The 18,118-nt window shown below is 41.4% G+C and overlaps 1 protein-coding gene across 1 annotated transcript; it reads left to right on the forward strand.

Moving 5' to 3' along the window:
• The first annotated feature begins 7,286 nt into the window (after positions 1 to 7,286).
• On the forward strand, positions 7,287 to 18,118 carry LOC100759096 (arylacetamide deacetylase-like 4). The gene is made up of 4 exons (XM_027398129.1): positions 7,287 to 7,451; positions 7,989 to 8,205; positions 13,556 to 13,619; positions 17,344 to 18,118. The coding sequence occupies exons 1-4, from the start codon at positions 7,287 to 7,289 to the stop codon at positions 18,116 to 18,118; spliced, it is 1,221 nt and encodes a 406-aa protein (XP_027253930.1).

Below are 18,118 nucleotides of genomic sequence, written 5' to 3' on the forward strand. Positions count from 1 at the left end.
AAAAAAATGTGCTTAGATGCTGAAGAAAAGAAAATAGGTATATAGGCAGTCATAGAAAAATAAATATTTTAGAAATAATAAAGTCTTTGAAAAAGAGTGAAGTAATATTAAAAATAAGCCACATAAGGATAGAAAAATATTATAACACAGTGTAATTATACCTTAAATGGTATTTTATTAATTTTGAATTTTTGAATGCTAATGAACAGAGAATGACAGCTTCTGAAAGACATTGGATTATGGAAGGGACTGCTGAATAAAACTACCCTAGATACTTTAGGAATGCCTTAACTATAAGATGGAAGTCAGAAAATATATTGCTTTGGAGAAGAGATTATGCTTTTTTCCCACAGAAAACAAAAGACTATAGATTCATTCGTGGTTAGAGAAGATCAGCTTTGACCAGGGGAATCTCTCTGAAAATCCTGGCTACAGATATAAAGAAATAAACCTAGAAAAACTATAAGACAGGTAATGTATATTTTAGCTGCTGAAACATAAAGCAAAAAAAATGGCTGCTTGTGCACAATACACAGCCCATACCTGTGTTAATGCAAATATGCACATTACCCTTGAAAGTTTGTGAATTGTCATAGCAAGAGGATAAGACATCAATGAAATGGTTGTCCAGGTGATCCAGCCTCTCAGAATGCCTCTGTTGCAGTTTCCTCTAAGTTCCACATCTAGAACAGCTTCAAGGCTTCTGGCTGAGATAATAAAGCCTCACAGACTATTCTAGCCCGGACTGCAGATAAGCCTTGCACTTTCCTATTGAATAGAGACTGGACAACAAATGTTATGGCTAGTTTTCCCAGGACTTGACCATATCTCAATTTTCTCAGGTTCCCTAAAGGTGACATCATCCACAGAGAGCAGGAAGAAGGCTAGAGAACACAATACCCACATTTCCAAGATGTGGGATGGGTGGGTATTGATCATTTGGTGGGTTATGGATGCTTGTCATCATTTAGGGTGGTTGGTTACAACTTCTTACTGGTCATGTTCAGGGAGAAAGTTAAACAGAAGAGATTAAATTCAAGGATCTCTTTCTAAAGAGAAAAAGTAGAAATTAATATAGAAATGATGGGATAAAAGGATTGATTTTTGAGTCTACTTTTGAACAACTGCTAGTCTCAAATAGTTTACATTGGTATGGAATTTTGTATATTGATACAAATTTAAGGTTATTTTTGCCATACCATATATATGTTTTTATTATTGTTTAAGGTATTGTGCTCATACAGCTCATTTAAAAATGTAAAGTCTTACTCCTTAAGAACTATTTAGGTCCAGACCCCAGGAACATGAGTTTCAGTTAAGAAACCTCAGAAATCTATGGGACCGCCTGTAGTAGTTCAGTACTTATCCCTAACTTAGGTGTGGACTTTGGGAGCCCATTTCACATAGAGGAATACTCCCTGAGCCAAGACACAAGGGGTGGGCCTAGGCCCTATTCCAAAGGATACGATAGACTCTGATGACACCCTTTGAAAGGCCTCACCATCCTGGGGGAGCAAAAAGGATATGTGATAGGTAGGGTTTTAGTTGGGGGTTGGTAGGGGAGGACGGGGGGGGGGAGAAGGGAATTGGGATTGTCATGTAAAACAATCTTGTTTCTAATTCAAATTTTAAAAAATCTGCAAAAAAAGAACTATTTAGGATAATGAATAAATATAGGTTAATAGTCATCTGTAACAATCAAACTTATAGTCATGGTAGGCATGTTTTCAAGGTCATATCGAGATAGGTGATTTTCAAACAGTTCAAAGACCTACAGAATATGGCATTTGAAATGTTTTCATAGCATAAGGATTTTCATAACAATGACACATGTCTGCTTCCAACAGCACCAATTTACTTCAAAAAAGGATGATGGGCTTCAAAGAATTTCCTTTCATTGTGGCAAAAGTTAGTCATTTGAGCAAGAAAGAAACTGCCCTTGACTCAACTGCTAACAGTCTATCCTCCAAATTGGACAAAGCAGGACACAAAAGAAGAAAATTGTCAAATTTTTCCAAAACAAGGTATGACAGTCCTTCAAAATCCCTGCTTCACAGAAAAATCTGTCAGATATTTTAGGCCCATAGGCCAAAGATGGATATCGAAATGTTATGGCGAAACCTTGGGCAGACTATCCAGTCAGCCAGATGCCTCTGCCATTTCTTAGTTTTGGATGTCACTTGTTCAGCACTTCCTGTTTATTCAAGTAATATTATATCCTTCTTAGGTATTTTATGGGGTTGAAGGCAAGATAGAGTTTTCCTTGTTACAAAATTCAGAAAAGAAACTCACAAAAGAGGTATAAAATGTGTAAGGGTGAGAGACATAAAGCTTAAATTGTTTCCCTAAGAAAATGTTTTGAGGTCTAAAAAAAGAAAACCAATATTTTTAGGTTGGAAATACAAGCTATGATAAAGCATAGTTTGGGTATAAAGCTTTAGACTAAATAAGATAGGATAAATAATATAGTACTTTCTCCAAATTTGCCAAATATGTATGGACTGGACATTGTGACTAATTCCTACTTGAAAATTGTTCTTATTGTATATAGTTTTACTTTGTTAAAGTTAAAAACTTCCCTTTTTTATTTGGACAATATCTGATAACTGTTCTTATTGTATAAGGTTTCACTGTGTTATGGAGTTAAAACCTTTCCTTTTTATTTGTACTAAAATGGGAAAATGTTGTGGAATAATTTTTTGTACACTGTAAAGATGTGTCTTTGCCAAGGCACCTTCTGAGTGGATTAATAAAGATCTGAATTGGCCAATATCTAGGCAATTATATGTTAGGGAGGACTTCTGGGCAGAGAGAGAGGGGAAGAGGAGATGAATCTGGGCACGAGAGAGACACTGGAGAACATGGAGAGGAAACAGAAGGTGCAAGACGGAAGAAAGGTAAAATGCCACAAGGCAAAACATAGATCATTGTAAATGAGTTAATTTCAGTTATAAGAGCCAATGGAACAAGCCTAAGCTGTAGGTCAAGATTTCATAATCATTAACAGTAAGTCTCTGTGTTGTTTTCTGTGAGATGACACCTCCCCCCAAATCTGTCTACACTAATAAGATTCTTCGCAAGATTGTTCCTGGTTCCTACAATCCACACTGCCAGAGAAGCTAGGAAACAAGGAGGACCCTGAGAGAGACATACATGGTCCCCTGGAGAAGGGGAAAGGGTCAAGATCCCCTGAGCAAATTGAGAACAAGGAAAGAGGGAGGAGAGAGCTAGAGAATGGGAAGGGAAGAAGAGGAAGGCTGTAGAGGTCATGAGGGAGCAGAAAGGTTGAGTCAGGGGAAGAATAGAAGAAAGGCTATGTGATAGGTAGGGTTTTAGTTGGGGGGTGGTAGGGGAGGACAGGAGGGAGAAGGGAACTGGGATTGACATGTAAAACAATCTTGTTTCTAATTCAAATAAAAAAAAATCTGAAAAAAAAGATTGTTCCTGGTTATTGTACTTTCAGTGTTTGCTCAATGAAAGACTGCATTTTGTCTTTCCGTAAATGTTGCTTATTTTGAAAAAGAAATTATAGTCAGGTAACATCCCCTACTGGCTTACTTCTAGTAATTCCTAGGTCCCCCTGCAGCTGAGATGACTATTTCACTGTTGCCTGTGATCTCTGTTTTCCCAGTGTCTTGGCTTCTTTTCCTTTTGCTGTGATAAAATATCCTGGCAAAAGCAACTTGAGGGAGAAGGGTTTATTTGTAGTTCAATACAGTCCTTCGTGATAGGGAAGTCAAGGCAGCAGGAAGTTAGTCATGGTGCATTCACAACCAGGAAGCAGAGAAGGTTATATGCTTGCTGCTGTTCAGATCCCCTTTTTGACTCACACAGTCCAGGATCCTATCCAGGAAAGGTGCTGCCCACAGTGGGTGAGCATCCTGTCTCAATCAGTGTAGTCAGGATAACCCCTATAGGAATGCCCAGAGGCCCCTCTCGCTGGTGATTCTAGATTCCGTCAACCTGACGATGGGCACTGACCATCAGAACTTGTGCTTGGAGAATGTAGTTTTCTTCCTCCAACTGAAGAATTGAAATTGGAATTGGGAATTGCTTCATAATTTTCTGAGTTGGCTCCCTGTGCCATTCTTTTGTTTGATCTTCCTGTTACCTCTGTTTTGGTTCTGAGTTTTCCTTTCTTGACTTGAGATACAGTTTCTCCTTCTGTTGTCCTGACTACTTCACTGCCAGAGTTTCCAGACGAGTTCCATCATCTTGTTCTGTATTCCACACTGCCTGATCCACTGATTTTTTGCATTCATTATTTTGTGTCACTGAGGCATTGATCTGGGTCCAGCAGGATCTATCTACAACTGAGCAGACTCTGCTCTGGTCCACACAAAGGCATCAAGGTAGCTGCTAGGATTCATATAACCATGCCAATGACAGAGCCTAGCAGGTGTTTTGTGTTTTTTTGTTTTTTTTTTTAACATTCAAAGATCTCAGATGAGGTGTTCAATTCTGATAAGAAATGCAGATCATTGTGTTAGGAGACATAGGAGATTAATATGCAGCTTCCACATCAGGGAAGTACATTCGGCTAATTGAAAAGACAATGCCTCTCACAGTCTTGGGACCCACTTAGTAGCACCACTCTCAGGTACAGGCACTGATGAAGTATCCTGTGAGTTTCTGGTGGACTTGTCTTATTCCTTAGGGTTACCATGGGACCATGTAGCTTCTATAACAGCTGGAACTTACTGTGAAGACTCTTCTTGCTCTAGTTCTTTTTTGGACCAGGATGGCAGGATTTAGGGACTTTATCATTGGATTGAAGCAGCCAGCACATCCCTTGCATATGTTGCCTCCAGTTTTCAAAGAGGCACAAAGGTTATTGACTTGGAATGTTTTCAAAAGATATGGTGCATACAACAGTGACTTGCTTTTTGTCAGGAGGATTTCTCAATACTGTTAAAATCACTGAACCACAAAGAACCGCATGTGGTCACTGTTTCCTGACAACAGCCAGCTTTCCCTTATCCATTCTGAATAGATCTCTCCGTGATGTTCTGGACTACAAATGCTCATGAATGCGAGACACTGTAAACAAATGCCATCAACATAGTGGATTCCTGTGATCCTCTGAAGAATGTCAAAACACGCAAGATCTCTGAGGATTATACGGTTCTTGTAGTGGAGAGCCCAAGGCAAGACTGAGAAAGCTTACAGAAGAAGAAAAAGAAGCCTTCTGCCTTTACTTGTTGGTATGGAGAAAAGGGCACCAGACAAATGTATGGCTGCTTATTGGGTTCTGTGTTTACTTGCTGCAGTAAGATACTACAGCTGGGATCAGCTTCATTCAGAGTAACTGCTTGAGTAACTTCAGAATCGTCCATGGTTATTCTCCACCATACTTCTGCATACTCCAGTCAGGTGCATGCAATCTGTGTGATAGGCACTTCTTCAACTCGTCTTTGGCAGCTTTGGTCTCTGCAGTGACTCCTGGGATACAGAATTGCTTTTGCTTTACTATCCTGTAAGGGGAGGAAGACACAGACTCTTCATATAGACCCTTCCACCAAAGTGACCCTGACTCAGTGATTGGAGGTCCACTGTGGATCTGCCCAGTTCCCCTTACATCCACTGTGTTATATGTTCTAGCAGGAGAGCTGAAGCAAACAAGAGCATATGTAGGCCAAGAGATGGAACTGACACAAGTAGTCTTCTGCTACCTGATGTTAGGAAGTGCCTATGTTGACTTCCCAGGACAAGCCATCAAGTCCTCAAGATTAATAGCCGTTTTAAACAGGCATCTTTGAGTATTGCTTTTTTCTCCTGCCCAGAATCAGTGTAGTTAACTGCTCTAAATACCCCACAGAGAGATTGGGAAAATAGCTAAAATATATGCTTATAGCTGGGTAGGTTAGCATAGTTGTAATTCAACTGGTCATAAGATTAAGCCAGGGAGATTTTGAATATAAGGCCAGCATAGGCATCAAAGCAAGATTTTGTTTTTAAAAGTAAATATAGAAAAGATTATATATATATATATATATATATATATATATGATATATATATATGACATTTGGTGAGTGTAATATATATATATATATATATATATTACACTCTTAGTGCAAGATAAAGGGAGATGACCTAGTTAGTACTTTAGTCAAGAAGCTTAGCTTGAGGAGTCATAACTCTATTGGGTTGCCTCTGAGTGGTTTATGGCTCAGAACTTCGAACATTTTTTCTCCTATATATTAATATATAAAAAGTCTTGTGATAAACATACACACACACTTGGCTGTGTGTGTGTGTGTGTGTGTGTGTGTGTGTGTGTGTGTTATGTGTATTAGTGCAAGCATGTATTGCTATAGCACATGTGTATAGACCAGAGGACAGCTTTTGGAACTTGGTTCCTTCCACTACATGTGTTTTAGGAATCAAACTCGGATTGTCAGGATGGGCATCTATCCTCCTTACCCATTGAGCTATTATCAATGAATACAAGGTGTAGTCAGAGATATGTTAATAATGATAGTTTATTGGGGGAAAATACTCATGCAAGGATGGACCCAGAAATACTTCCCAGTCCGCTCAGCCTAGTGAGAGACCGAGTGTCCTTCTCCCTGCTTCTGAAATCCCTGTTACGTTCCTGTGACCACGCCCAAATATGGAAAGTGTGGTCAAGGTGAGTTTTTTTTCCTGTCTCTAAATTATCTAATCCCCAGTGACATCAGCTATACCATAAATGTCTATGTATGAGACATAAAAAGGTAAGATGAGGCTAAGACAAGGATTATTTGTCAAGTTAATTGCTGATACCAAGTACATCAGGCTAGCAAGAAGAGAGAATGGTATATGGATAGCTTTACATACACTCCTCTGTTTTCCCTCACCAAATGTCATAAGGTCATCTCTCAAATCTCTGGTTATATTCTTGAAACAAGACCCATAAGGCCTTTGATAAGACTTCTGCAAGTTTCCCACAAATCTTGCCATGCTTTGACATCACACTCCAGTGATTTCTTCCTCACTGTTGTTACTCTTCCAATCAGCTGGTGACTCTCCAGGTGGTATGACTAAAAAGCCAACCTGTACTGGGACAAGGTGCAGGGCTCCTCTGCTGCTGGGCAGGAACTTCTCCAGGTGGAGATCTGATGTAATCCATTGAGCATCACAGAAAGACATTCTCAGAGTGCCATACCTGCCTCTAGTGGGAGGGGGAAGGCCCTGGAGTCACTCTATGTATTATAAGGCACCTGGATCTGCAGAGAAGAGAGTTCTACAAGCTCTTTCCAGGTGACTGGTCTTCCTCAGCTTATTCTAAAGGGTCAAGACCACCATGATCTTGGTGATAATCCTCATCGTTGGTGCATGCCTCCTGGTCCTGGGGGTCAGCATATGGGTTCTCATACAGGAAATCTTCACTGTCCATGTTCCTCTTGCCATCACCCACCGAGTGAGATTTCACATTCTACACTACTTATTCCAGTTGACACTAACATTGGTAAGTTTTTTTTTTTTCAGTGACTGCATCCTGCTTGGGGTACACAAAATTTCAGCCTTGGAAAGGAATTTGGCAAAGACTCATAATGTAAGAGCACCTGATCATATACACTGGTCAGTGATTATGGGAGACATTATATATAATGAGGACTTCTTAAGTCCTGTGGTCCCCTTCTCTGTTTGTATACTACTGTGGGGACAATTAGTAGAGAAGAAATTTACAGATAAGGTTGATGAGAAGGACTCTGGAGTCTGATAAAAATTGGGGGAGGAATTGTGTGTGGTGGCCCAGCCTTGGTAGGGTATAATAAAACTATCAGTTCATAACCAGTTGGGAAAACACAACCTATTGTTCTTTTTGTAGAAATAATGTCACAAGTAGGCAATGACTTGCTCACAGGAAACAACTTCATCCAATTAGGAGCTTTGTCAAAGTTTTGAGTTGAGTCATATAGTACTTTGGGCAATAGCCACAGAGAGGAAGGAATGAATGACTGTAGAAGGCAGCCAACTGGTCTTTCCTTCTATCTTTCCACAGGGGAATTTACTGGAGAAGATGAAAATTTGCTCCATGCCTCGCTTTTTCCGCTTTGTACAAGACCTGCTGGTGCTAAAGAATAATCATGGTGTGTTGGTAAAGGACCTGCATTTTGGAACAATCCCCGTGAGGCTGTTCCAGCCCAAGGCAGCCTCCTCTGGCCCCCGGCGAGGCATCGTTTTCTACCATGGAGGAGGTTCTGTGTTTGGAGGCCTGGGTAAGAAGTACCTCTGAGGCATTGGAAGGGAGCGGGTGCCATAACTGACATGAACACATCTATATTCCATTGGGGATTCTTGGGAGGGACCCAAAGAAAGCGGCATCCAGAAATCCTTCTGAGGAGGCCAGAGAGAGGCTGAGGGTCATGTTGGCCCATAAGGTTGCAGTTTCCATGGAAATGTTTTCTATAATAAATCTTACTCCAGGTGTGGACACAGTGTCACAAGCAGCCCAAGTAATTGGTGTGATCCCTCCCTTCCTTGCCTTCTCAAAGGCACTGGCTCATTTGAGATCCCCAAATCACACACATCTCTCAGCTCTGCTGAACCACCACAGTGCAACAAGTCTGTATCCACCCTACCCCTTCCGTTAGGCATCCTAATGGTACCCTCTTCCCCATTTCTTAACTTGCAGGCTGTTCCCTTTATGAATCATGAGGGTCTTAAAACACACCTCATAGGACGTTTCTCCAGTCTACCCCCTTCTTTGCCCACTGTAATATCCTCTCCCATGCAGTCCCTCTTTGTCCCCTCCTGCCCTTGCTATGCTGCAGCACAGACTCTGTTACACACAGCAGACATGCTGAGATCATCAGTTTTTGTCATCTGTGCAAGCTGACTTGTTCTCAAAACATGACCCCCATGTCTGGCTTGGAACGTGTGAGTACCCTTTTGGTCTTGGATCTTTTCACAAATAACCTTTCTAGAGTGGCCTCCCCTAGCACCCATCTATAGAATTTTTCTGCCATTCTGATGCTAAACGCCTACCCTCCAACTCTACCCGTGACATCTTCCTTATTTTAATATCTTTATGGCATTTGACACCCTCTGGGCTTGCTTTGGTTTCTTAACCCCTGTGTTGCTTCCCGCCCCGTCTTTCTGTGCCTAGTAAGAATGGGAACTCTAAGAGGGAGAGGCCTAGGTGGTCTGTGTTGCTGGATGGGTATTCCTTACTGATACCTTGTGGTAGAAATATCTGTTGCTATGCTACACCTGAAGGTGTTGAATCTGATGCCCACAAATTAACGATGATTAGAACCCAGGTATGGGTCCCACCCTTGTTCAGGAGCACTTTTCAGTCTCAGTAACCCTTGGGAGCCCCCCCTAGATTGTCAAGCCCTTCAATGCTACTTATATGAGTTACTGAAGTCCTGGTGTTCCTTTGGTTCAGTGTACAGAGATGTGTCACCTACCTATCTCACCACTGTCCTATTCATTCCAAGCAGAGTGAGTGACAGGTACAAAACTCTGAAACTGAGGCAACTAGAATCTCTCAATTGGAGGACGGATGTGAGTGAGACCAATTGTAGGGAAGCTGGACAGGTGGACGTGCTCAGAGAGTGACTAAGAGGGACTCCAGAATGTCTGTCCTTTAATGTCCCGTCCACTCCCAGACCTCTCCTGCAAGTCAATTCAGTCCCTGTCTAAGGAAGTCCCAGACAACTGTACTTAAGAAAGCCTGAATGAGGCTAATATACAGTGTAGTCAGACTGTTTGTCCAGCCAGCCAGTCCCAAATAACCATACAGAGACATATTATTCATTGTAAATGTTTAGCTGCTAGCTTAGGATTGTCTCCAGCCAGCTCTTACAACTTAAATTAACCCATTTCTACAATCTGTGTGTTGTCTGAAGGCTCATTTACTTCATCTATGACCTTCCCATGTTGCTTCTTCCATATTTAGCTTGAGACTCCTCAGACTCCACCCTTCTTCCTCCCAGAATCCTCTTTCTGGCCAATCTGTCCATACCTCCTGCCTCACTACCAGTCAGTCATCTCTTTGATTAAAGCAATCAGAAGGTGTGTTGGGAAAGACACACCTTTACAGTGTACAAAAGGATTATTCCATAACATTTCCCCCTTTTGTCTAATTAAAAGGGAAAGTTTTAACTTTAACACAGTAAAACTATACATAGCAAAAACAGTTAGCAAGTAAGAATTACAGTTACAATATCTAGTCCATTTGTATTTGGCAAAATTAGAGAAAATACTGTTTTCTATCTTATCATTATAAGTCTAAAGTTTTATGCCTAATTTCCTTTTTATCATAATTACGGGAAAAAATTTAAATATTTTTATTTAAATTAGAAACCACCTTACTTTACATGTCAATCCCAGTTCCCTCCCCCTCCCTCTCCCATCCTCCCATGCCCCCCAAACCCCCATCCCACCCCCCAGGGAGAGTGGGGCCTTCCATGGGGGACCATCAAAGTCTGTCACATCATTTGAGGCAGGGCCTAGGCCCTCCTCCATGTATTTAGGCTGAAAGAGAATCCCTCCATGGAGGAGTGGGCTCCTAAAGGCCATTCCTTCACTAGGAATAAATGCTGGTTCCACCACAAGAGGCTCCATAGAATGCCCAAGCCTCCTAACTGTTACCCATGTTCAGGGGGCCTGGTTTGGTCCTGTGCTGGTTCTCCAGTTGTGTTGCTGGGGTACATGAGCTCCCACTTGCTCAAGTCAGCTGTTTCTGTGGGTTTTCCCAGTAGGGTCTTGACCCCTTTGCTCATCACTCCTCCCTCTCTGCAACTGGATTCCAGGAATTCAGGTCAGTGCTTAGCTGTGAATCTCTGCTTCTGCTTCCATCAGCTACTGGATGAATCTCATTATAGGAGAAGGGCATTTAAGCTAGACTCTCCAATATTGCTTAGATTTTTAGTTGGGGTCATTCTGTGGATCTCTGGACATTTCCCTAGTGCCAGTTTTCTCTTTAAACCTATAATGGCTCCTTCTATTAAGATGTCTCTTTTCTTGCTCTCCTCTATTCGTCCCCGACTCAATCTTCCTGATCCCTGTGTTCTCCTCCTCCCTCCTGTTCTCCCTTCCTCTTTCTCCTACATTCCCTTCCCATCCCATCCCTTGAAATTATAAATTTAATTATTTAGTCTTTAATCCCACAATGACCCCAGAAGAGTATAGTGTTATCTAATGACAGGGACATCTGGCTGTCTGGAAGTCACCCAAAGTTCTTCTTCAATGTTGGAGCATCCAACTTTGGCCTACAGACCTAGTATATCTGATAGATATTTCTGAGAAGCAGGGAATTTTGAAAGACTGTCCTATCTTGTCTTGGCAAACTTTGGCAGTCACGTTTTTGCACCCTGCTGGTCCAGTTTGTACAGTATACTGTCAGAAATTGAGGCAAGGGCAGTTTCTTTGCCCAAATGGTTGACTTTTACCATAAGAAAGCAAACTCCATATGGAGGTTCTTTGATGCCCATTATTTTCTCTGAAGTAAATTGGTGTTGCCAGGAGCAGATGTGTCTCACTGTCAAGAAAAGTCTTATGTTATTAAAACATTTTAAATGCCATGTTCTGTAGGTCTTTGAAATGGTTGAAGACCATCTATCTATCTAAATATATCTGTTTAGTCTTGAAAACATACCTAATATGACTACAAGTTTATTATAGGTGACTAACTACTAACCTGCATTTCTTAATTAAACATTATATTTTAAATGAGCTATAAGAGTAAGAGTAGAAACATACATAAAATATAAAAATAACTAATAAACCAAAATCTATACCAATGTAAAATACTTTGATAATAATAGCTGTTTTTTGGATTGAAGGAGATTCAATAATCTATCCTCTCATTTATCCTCTCTTCCTATATCTCCCCTTCTCCTTTAGAAAGAGATTTTTGAATTCAACTCTTTTGTTTAGCCTTTTTATTAAAACCAATAACAATTTGTAACCAACTCCCCTTAAATGATAATAAACATCCATAATCCATCTTTTGGTAATGTGGGTGTTGCTCTCTAGACTGCTTCCTATTGCTTGGGAGTGTTGGCATCTTTGGAGAAAATTCAGGATAATGGTTTAAAACTATATATTTTTATGACTCTATATACCATTTCCCTTTCTCTTCCAAGGCTGTGTACATGTCTTAACATACTGTAGCCCATTTAGTGGTGTTTTTTCCCATCTGGATCTCTTTCTAATGAACATCTGTAACATTTTCTGTCTTCATAAGCGAAACCCCAAACCTGCCATGTTGCACACTGGCAGAACTCACATTGGTAGAGCTTGCACTGGAGATTCAAGTCCACAGGCAGCAGCTGGAAGACGCTTCTCTGTACTGCAACCAGCATGAGAGACATGAGACTGTGAAGCATGCTTGGCTCCCTTTTTGTGTGTTTAGAACCTTTTTAAAGCTTTCTCAGGTCTTAAGTAGATGTAGGTGACAGATGTTTGGTGCCATTTGTAGGAGTTTTTCATTGGGACTGCCATCAGCTCTGTTACACCAGCCACTTTCCAAATAACTAATCAGGATTTATTATTAATTGTAAATGCTTGGCTGATAGCTTAGGCATGTCTCCAGCCAGCTCTTACAACTTATATTAACCCATTTCTATGACTCTGCATGCTGCCCCCGAGGCTCATTCGCCTCATCTATGAATTTCCCATGTAGCTTCTGCATCTGGCTCAAGATTCTTCAGACTCCATGCTTCTTCCTCCAGGCATCCTCTGTCTGGCTGTCCTGCCCATACCTCCTGCCTCGATACTGATCAGTCAGCTCTTTTATTAAACCAATCAAAAGGTGCCTTGGCCAAGACACATCTTCATAGTATACAGATTATTCCATAACAATACAGCAAGGCTGAAGCATGATTGTTCTAAACCTTGAACACAGCGTTAGCCTCCCGCCCCACTGAGATTCCTTGGTGCATTGGCATCAGAACCTGTTTTTACTTCTTACCATATCATTGAAAGTCCTTGTTTTCACCTACCAATTGCCTATCATCATTACATTGCTTTGTGAAATTTACAAAATCCTGATTCCTGGATTCCTAGTTCAGAGTTGCTGGTCCAACAGGTTTGGGCATTCTTAACAGAACATGTTCACAGACTACCTAGTGCCTCTGTATGCCAGCAACCAGGCCTGGACAGGGCTGAGTTGAAGATGTATTTCTCAGGTTCTGTTCCTGGCACTGGACCTGGATACCCAGGCCAGTAATCTTAGAGGTTCCACCTTTCTGGGCTTCAGATGTGCCATCTTCCTAACTGAAATGTTCCATCCAGCCTTTGTGTATTTCCTATTCAATATGAAATGTATAAAATTATTAGTATTCCTAACATGTCATTCCAAACCCCACAATTCTTGTCTTTTTCCGTTTCAGACTCCTTGGTCTTCCATCCCCCAGTTTCTTCACTATAAAGCTCAATGACATGGAAGATGAGCCACAAGGTCCCCTTGAGCCCTGACATTGACATTGAGAGTGATGGTTGGCTTTCCCGGGGAGGATGTTACCTCCTTACTCGTAGGACAAGCTTCTGTCTTAGGGCTGTGGTAGAAAGTTCTAGATCCTCCTCATGGGCAGCATTTGATTTGCTTTTGTCTTATAGATTGTTACCACAACATATGCAGCTACCTGGCCCGGGAGACAGATTCAGTGCTGCTGTCAGTGGGGTGAGTAGCTTGTAATAGACATTGATTTCATCAGGTACCTGGATGAGTCATGATAGGGTTAATACAAGATCAGATGGCCCTGTGTTACAATAACTCTTCCTGCCAGCCTGGCCCCAGTGCTGCATCAGCCCCAAATAACACATGAGACATTTTACTAATTATAAGCTGTTGTTTGGTGACTATGATTTCTTATAGGTTACCTCTGTCTTAAGTATTAACCCATAATTATTAATATCTATATTTCTATATGGTCTTATCTTACTGAGAATGCCAGACTCCTGTGTCCTCGCCTCCTGGGTCACATGGCGACTTCTGTTACTACAATTCCCAGAATCCTCTTTGTCTTCTAGTCCTGCCTATCTTGTGTCCCTATTGGCCAACAGTGCTTTATTCATCAACCAATAAGAGAAACATATGTACAGAAGACTTCCCCATCAGCCCTGCTTTGCTCTGGACCAGTCAGTCCCTGGCCATTCAGTAAATGAAACAGAAAGGCACATCATGATGTGAAGGAATCTAGGCAGTGAAAATTAACTAAAACTTTTTAACAACTTACATCAAACCCAATACCTTCTTTATCATAGTTTAAAATAATTAAAATCAGTAGGATACATTTTATGGATAACTAGAGACACAATAAATTGATGTCAAAAGAAAATGGGTGATGGATCCAGGAGTCCAGAGTGTCTTAGCTACTTTTTTGTTGCTGTGATAAACCACAACTGAGGCTGGAGAGATGGCTAAGGGGTTAAGAGCATGTGTTACTTTTGCAGAGGATCTGAGGTGAATTCCCAGCACCCATTACAATAGTTCAATGACCACTGGTGGCTCAAGTTCCAGAAGATCCAACTCCCTCTTCTGGTTCCTGTGGGCACTGCACCATGTGCACAAAACCCCACACAGACTCAGATATGCAAATAGTTATAAAATAAAATAAAAATATATAAAGAAAACCTGCCACCAAAGGCAACTTAAGGAAGAGAGAGTGTATTTCAGTTTATGATTCCAGGAGAATAAGAGTCCATCATGACTACGAGGCATGGCAGCATGTGGCAGGTAGGGAGGGCAGTAAGAGTAGCAAGCTGAGAGCTCACATCCTGAACCATGAGCACAAAGCAGAGAATGAACAGTAAGTGGAACAAGGTTAGAAAAACCCAAAGACCACTAGCAGTGACATACTTCCTCTGGCAAGACTCTGCCTTCTAAAGGTTCCACAACCTTGCTAAACAGCGCCACCAACTGGAAACCAAGTGTTTCAATTATCCGAGCCTATGGGGGACAGTTCTCATTCAAACCACCACATAGAGTAACCTCCCTCTCAACAGGCTGACAATGGCCTGGAGAAGATAATGGAGCAGTAAAGGATGGCTCAGATGAAGCCCAAGGTTTTTGTTGGAATGATGATTCTGACAGTTCTTGGTACACTGTTAAAACCCATCTACCTAATGCCAAACACTGTAACACTCACTGTAATTCCATTTCTCATTCCAAGAGAACGTGAGTAAACGGAACATAGTAAACTTTAAAAAGAAAGCAGAGAAAGTCAAAGACTGTTTCTATAACAGCTCCCTCACACTTTGGCATCCCTCAGGCTGGGTAGACAGTGCAGATATTGTGACTGGAAAAAGTAAGTGTATTAGTCAGGGTTCTCTAGAGCAAAAAAAAATGGATAGAATGAATATCAAATTTATTAAAATTATTAAGATGCATATAAAATGAATACTTAATAAAATAAACTTTATAAATTTAATAAAAATAGGCTTATAGGCCATGGGCTTAGCTGCCTCCCAATGGAAAGACCAAGAGTCATATAGTTGTTCTGTCTACAAGACTGGGTGTCTCAACGATCCCAATCTTGTGCAGAGGTCCCAAAGGATTCCTAGAGAGCTGCTGGTCTTCAGTCTATGTTGGAATCTCACAGAAGTAGGTTCTAATACCCGATAAGGAATGCCTCAGCAACTGGATATATGAGCTTGCCGGAAAGACTGAGGGAAAGCAGGCAAAACGCAAAAGTTTCTTCACTATCCTTTTATATCAGCTGCCACCAGAAGATGTAGCCCAGGTTTATGGTGGGTCTTCTTAACTCAACTGATCTAATCAAGAAAACCCCTCACTTGTGTTGCTTGGATTTTTGTTGAGTCCACATGTGGTCAAGTTGATAACCAAGACCAGCCATCACATTAAGTGTGTATGAGTCTCTCTAATGACTAGAGAAAGGGAGCATCTTTAGAGTCTCCAGGGACCTCCTCCCATCTGGCTTCTATGGTAACTGAACTTCAATCATTGGAACCAAATTTCAGAAGACCTTACAGACACTGAAGATCTCTTGCATGCAGAGCACAGAAATAGGCACTCCTTTGCTGGCATCTACACACCATTGAGCTACATTTTCTCTTTGCTCCTTAGGTTCACACAATAAGACTCCTGACTGCCCATAGTGATATTTTGTGGGGAATTGCAAGGTTCTGGCCTATAGGTCTGAGTATTGTGAGACAGGGACTGGAGAGTTACCGTGAGTAGTGCCTGGGAGGAGATGCCCAAGTGATGCTGAAACACAAGGAGGCCATCCCTCTTATCTTCTCTCTTGTTACCCTTCACTCTCTTCCCACCCTCTCTCCTTTTTCTTGTTATGTCTAGCTCATCCATCTTTATCTTGACTTTATTTAACCTTATCCTCCCCATTTCACTGACAGGCAGTAAAAAAAAAAAATCATTTCCTTGTCCCTGTCATTGTTTGTTTCTCCACTTTCAGTGGGAATTATCTTTCAGCACAATTAGTTTTTAACTTGCATAATTCTGTGTAAGATCTGTTAATCTATATGTATTTGAATGGAGAATCTTTGCCATTCTGACTCTGGGCAGTTCTTCAACGTCAAATAGAAAACAATGAGGATAGCCCTTCAGTCTAGTTTTCTTCCTGTTGCTGTGATAAAAAAACAAACAAACAAACAAAAAAACACCCTGGCAAAAAAGCAGAAGAAAGATTCATTTTAGCTTACGGCTCTGGGTCACACAGGCATTAAGGAATGTCAAGGCTGGAATTGAAGGCAGGAGTGCTTACTAATCTACAAAGAGTTACATCTAACTGAGGAACTCACTTCCCAGCCAAGTACAACAGGAACCATGGAGAATGTTTCTTGCTTGCTGGCTTGTAGGCTCATGCTTAACAGCCCAGGGTCACCTGCCCAGGGAATGATGCCCTCTTGGTGGTACTAGCCCTCTTGTACCAATTAACAGTCATGACAACCATCCCACACAGACATGCCCACAGGCCAATGTTTAGTTTGCTTTATTGCTTTTGTTTTTGTTTTTGTTTTTTGTTTTTCAAGATAGGGTTTCTTTGTGTTAACAGTCCTGCCTATCCCAGAACTTACTTTGTACATTAGGCTGGTCTTGAACTCGCCTGCCTCTGCCTCTTGAGTGCTGGGATTAAAGGCGTGAGCTACCATGCCAGCCTCAGCCCACTGGCCAATTTGATCTGGGAGATTCCTCAACTGAGGCTCTCCTCTCAGATGACTGTAGACTCTGTTAGATTGACAGTTAAAGTCAACCAGGACATGAACTTTATTTTTGGAGTCATTTTTAAGGTTTACTCAGTCTCTGTCTCCTCTGGACATAGAGATAACTATTTGTATAGCCTCTATTAAATCCTGTATGTGTTAGTGTGTTACTTTTTTTGTTTTGTGTTTTGTTTTTTTTTTTCATTTTGTTTTTTTCCCCTTAGGTACCGCAAGCTTCCTGACCACCATCACCCTTCTGCTCTGCTGGATTGCCTGAATGCCACTATCCACTTCTTGAAAGACCTAAAAACCTATGGGGTAGACCCTGCCCGGGTGGTGGTTACTGGAGAAAGCATAGGAGGTTCGGGTGTAGCCTCTATCACCCAAATGTTATTGGGCAGACAAGATCTTCCCCGGTTTCGGGCTCAGGTTCTGATTTATCCAGTTCTCCAGGAGATCAATTTTCAGTTACCTTCTTACCAGCAGAATCAAAATTCCCCATTCCTATCTAGGAAATTTATGATGACCTGTGTGTGTAAGTATTTGGCCATTGACCTGTCTTGGATAGATGCTATGATGAAAGGTACTGTTATCCCCCCAGACTACTGGAAGAAGTACAACAAATGGCTCGGCTCTGACAACATCCCCCAAAGATTCAGGAGCCAAGGCACACAACCCAAATTTCCTGGAATTTTTAATGAGACTGCCTATCTGGAAACCAACAATATTTTTAACGTAGAAGTTTCACCTCTCCTGGCAGATGACAAGACCTTCGCTCAGCTTCCTGAAGCGTTCCTGGTGAGCTGTGAGTATGACATTCTCCGTGATGACACCTTGCTCTACAAGAAACGTTTGGAGGACCAGGGGGTCCCTGTGACCTGGTGCCATGTGGAAGATGGCTTTCATGGGAGCATGCTTTTATTTGATAAGAAGATTTTCTCTTTTCCTTGTTCACATAAGATTATGAATTCTACAGTCAGCTACATAAAGGGCATCTGA

The sequence above is a fragment of the Cricetulus griseus genome, chromosome 2 (assembly GCF_003668045.3).
Source record: "Cricetulus griseus strain 17A/GY chromosome 2, alternate assembly CriGri-PICRH-1.0, whole genome shotgun sequence".
Taxonomy (NCBI): domain Eukaryota; kingdom Metazoa; phylum Chordata; class Mammalia; order Rodentia; family Cricetidae; genus Cricetulus; species Cricetulus griseus.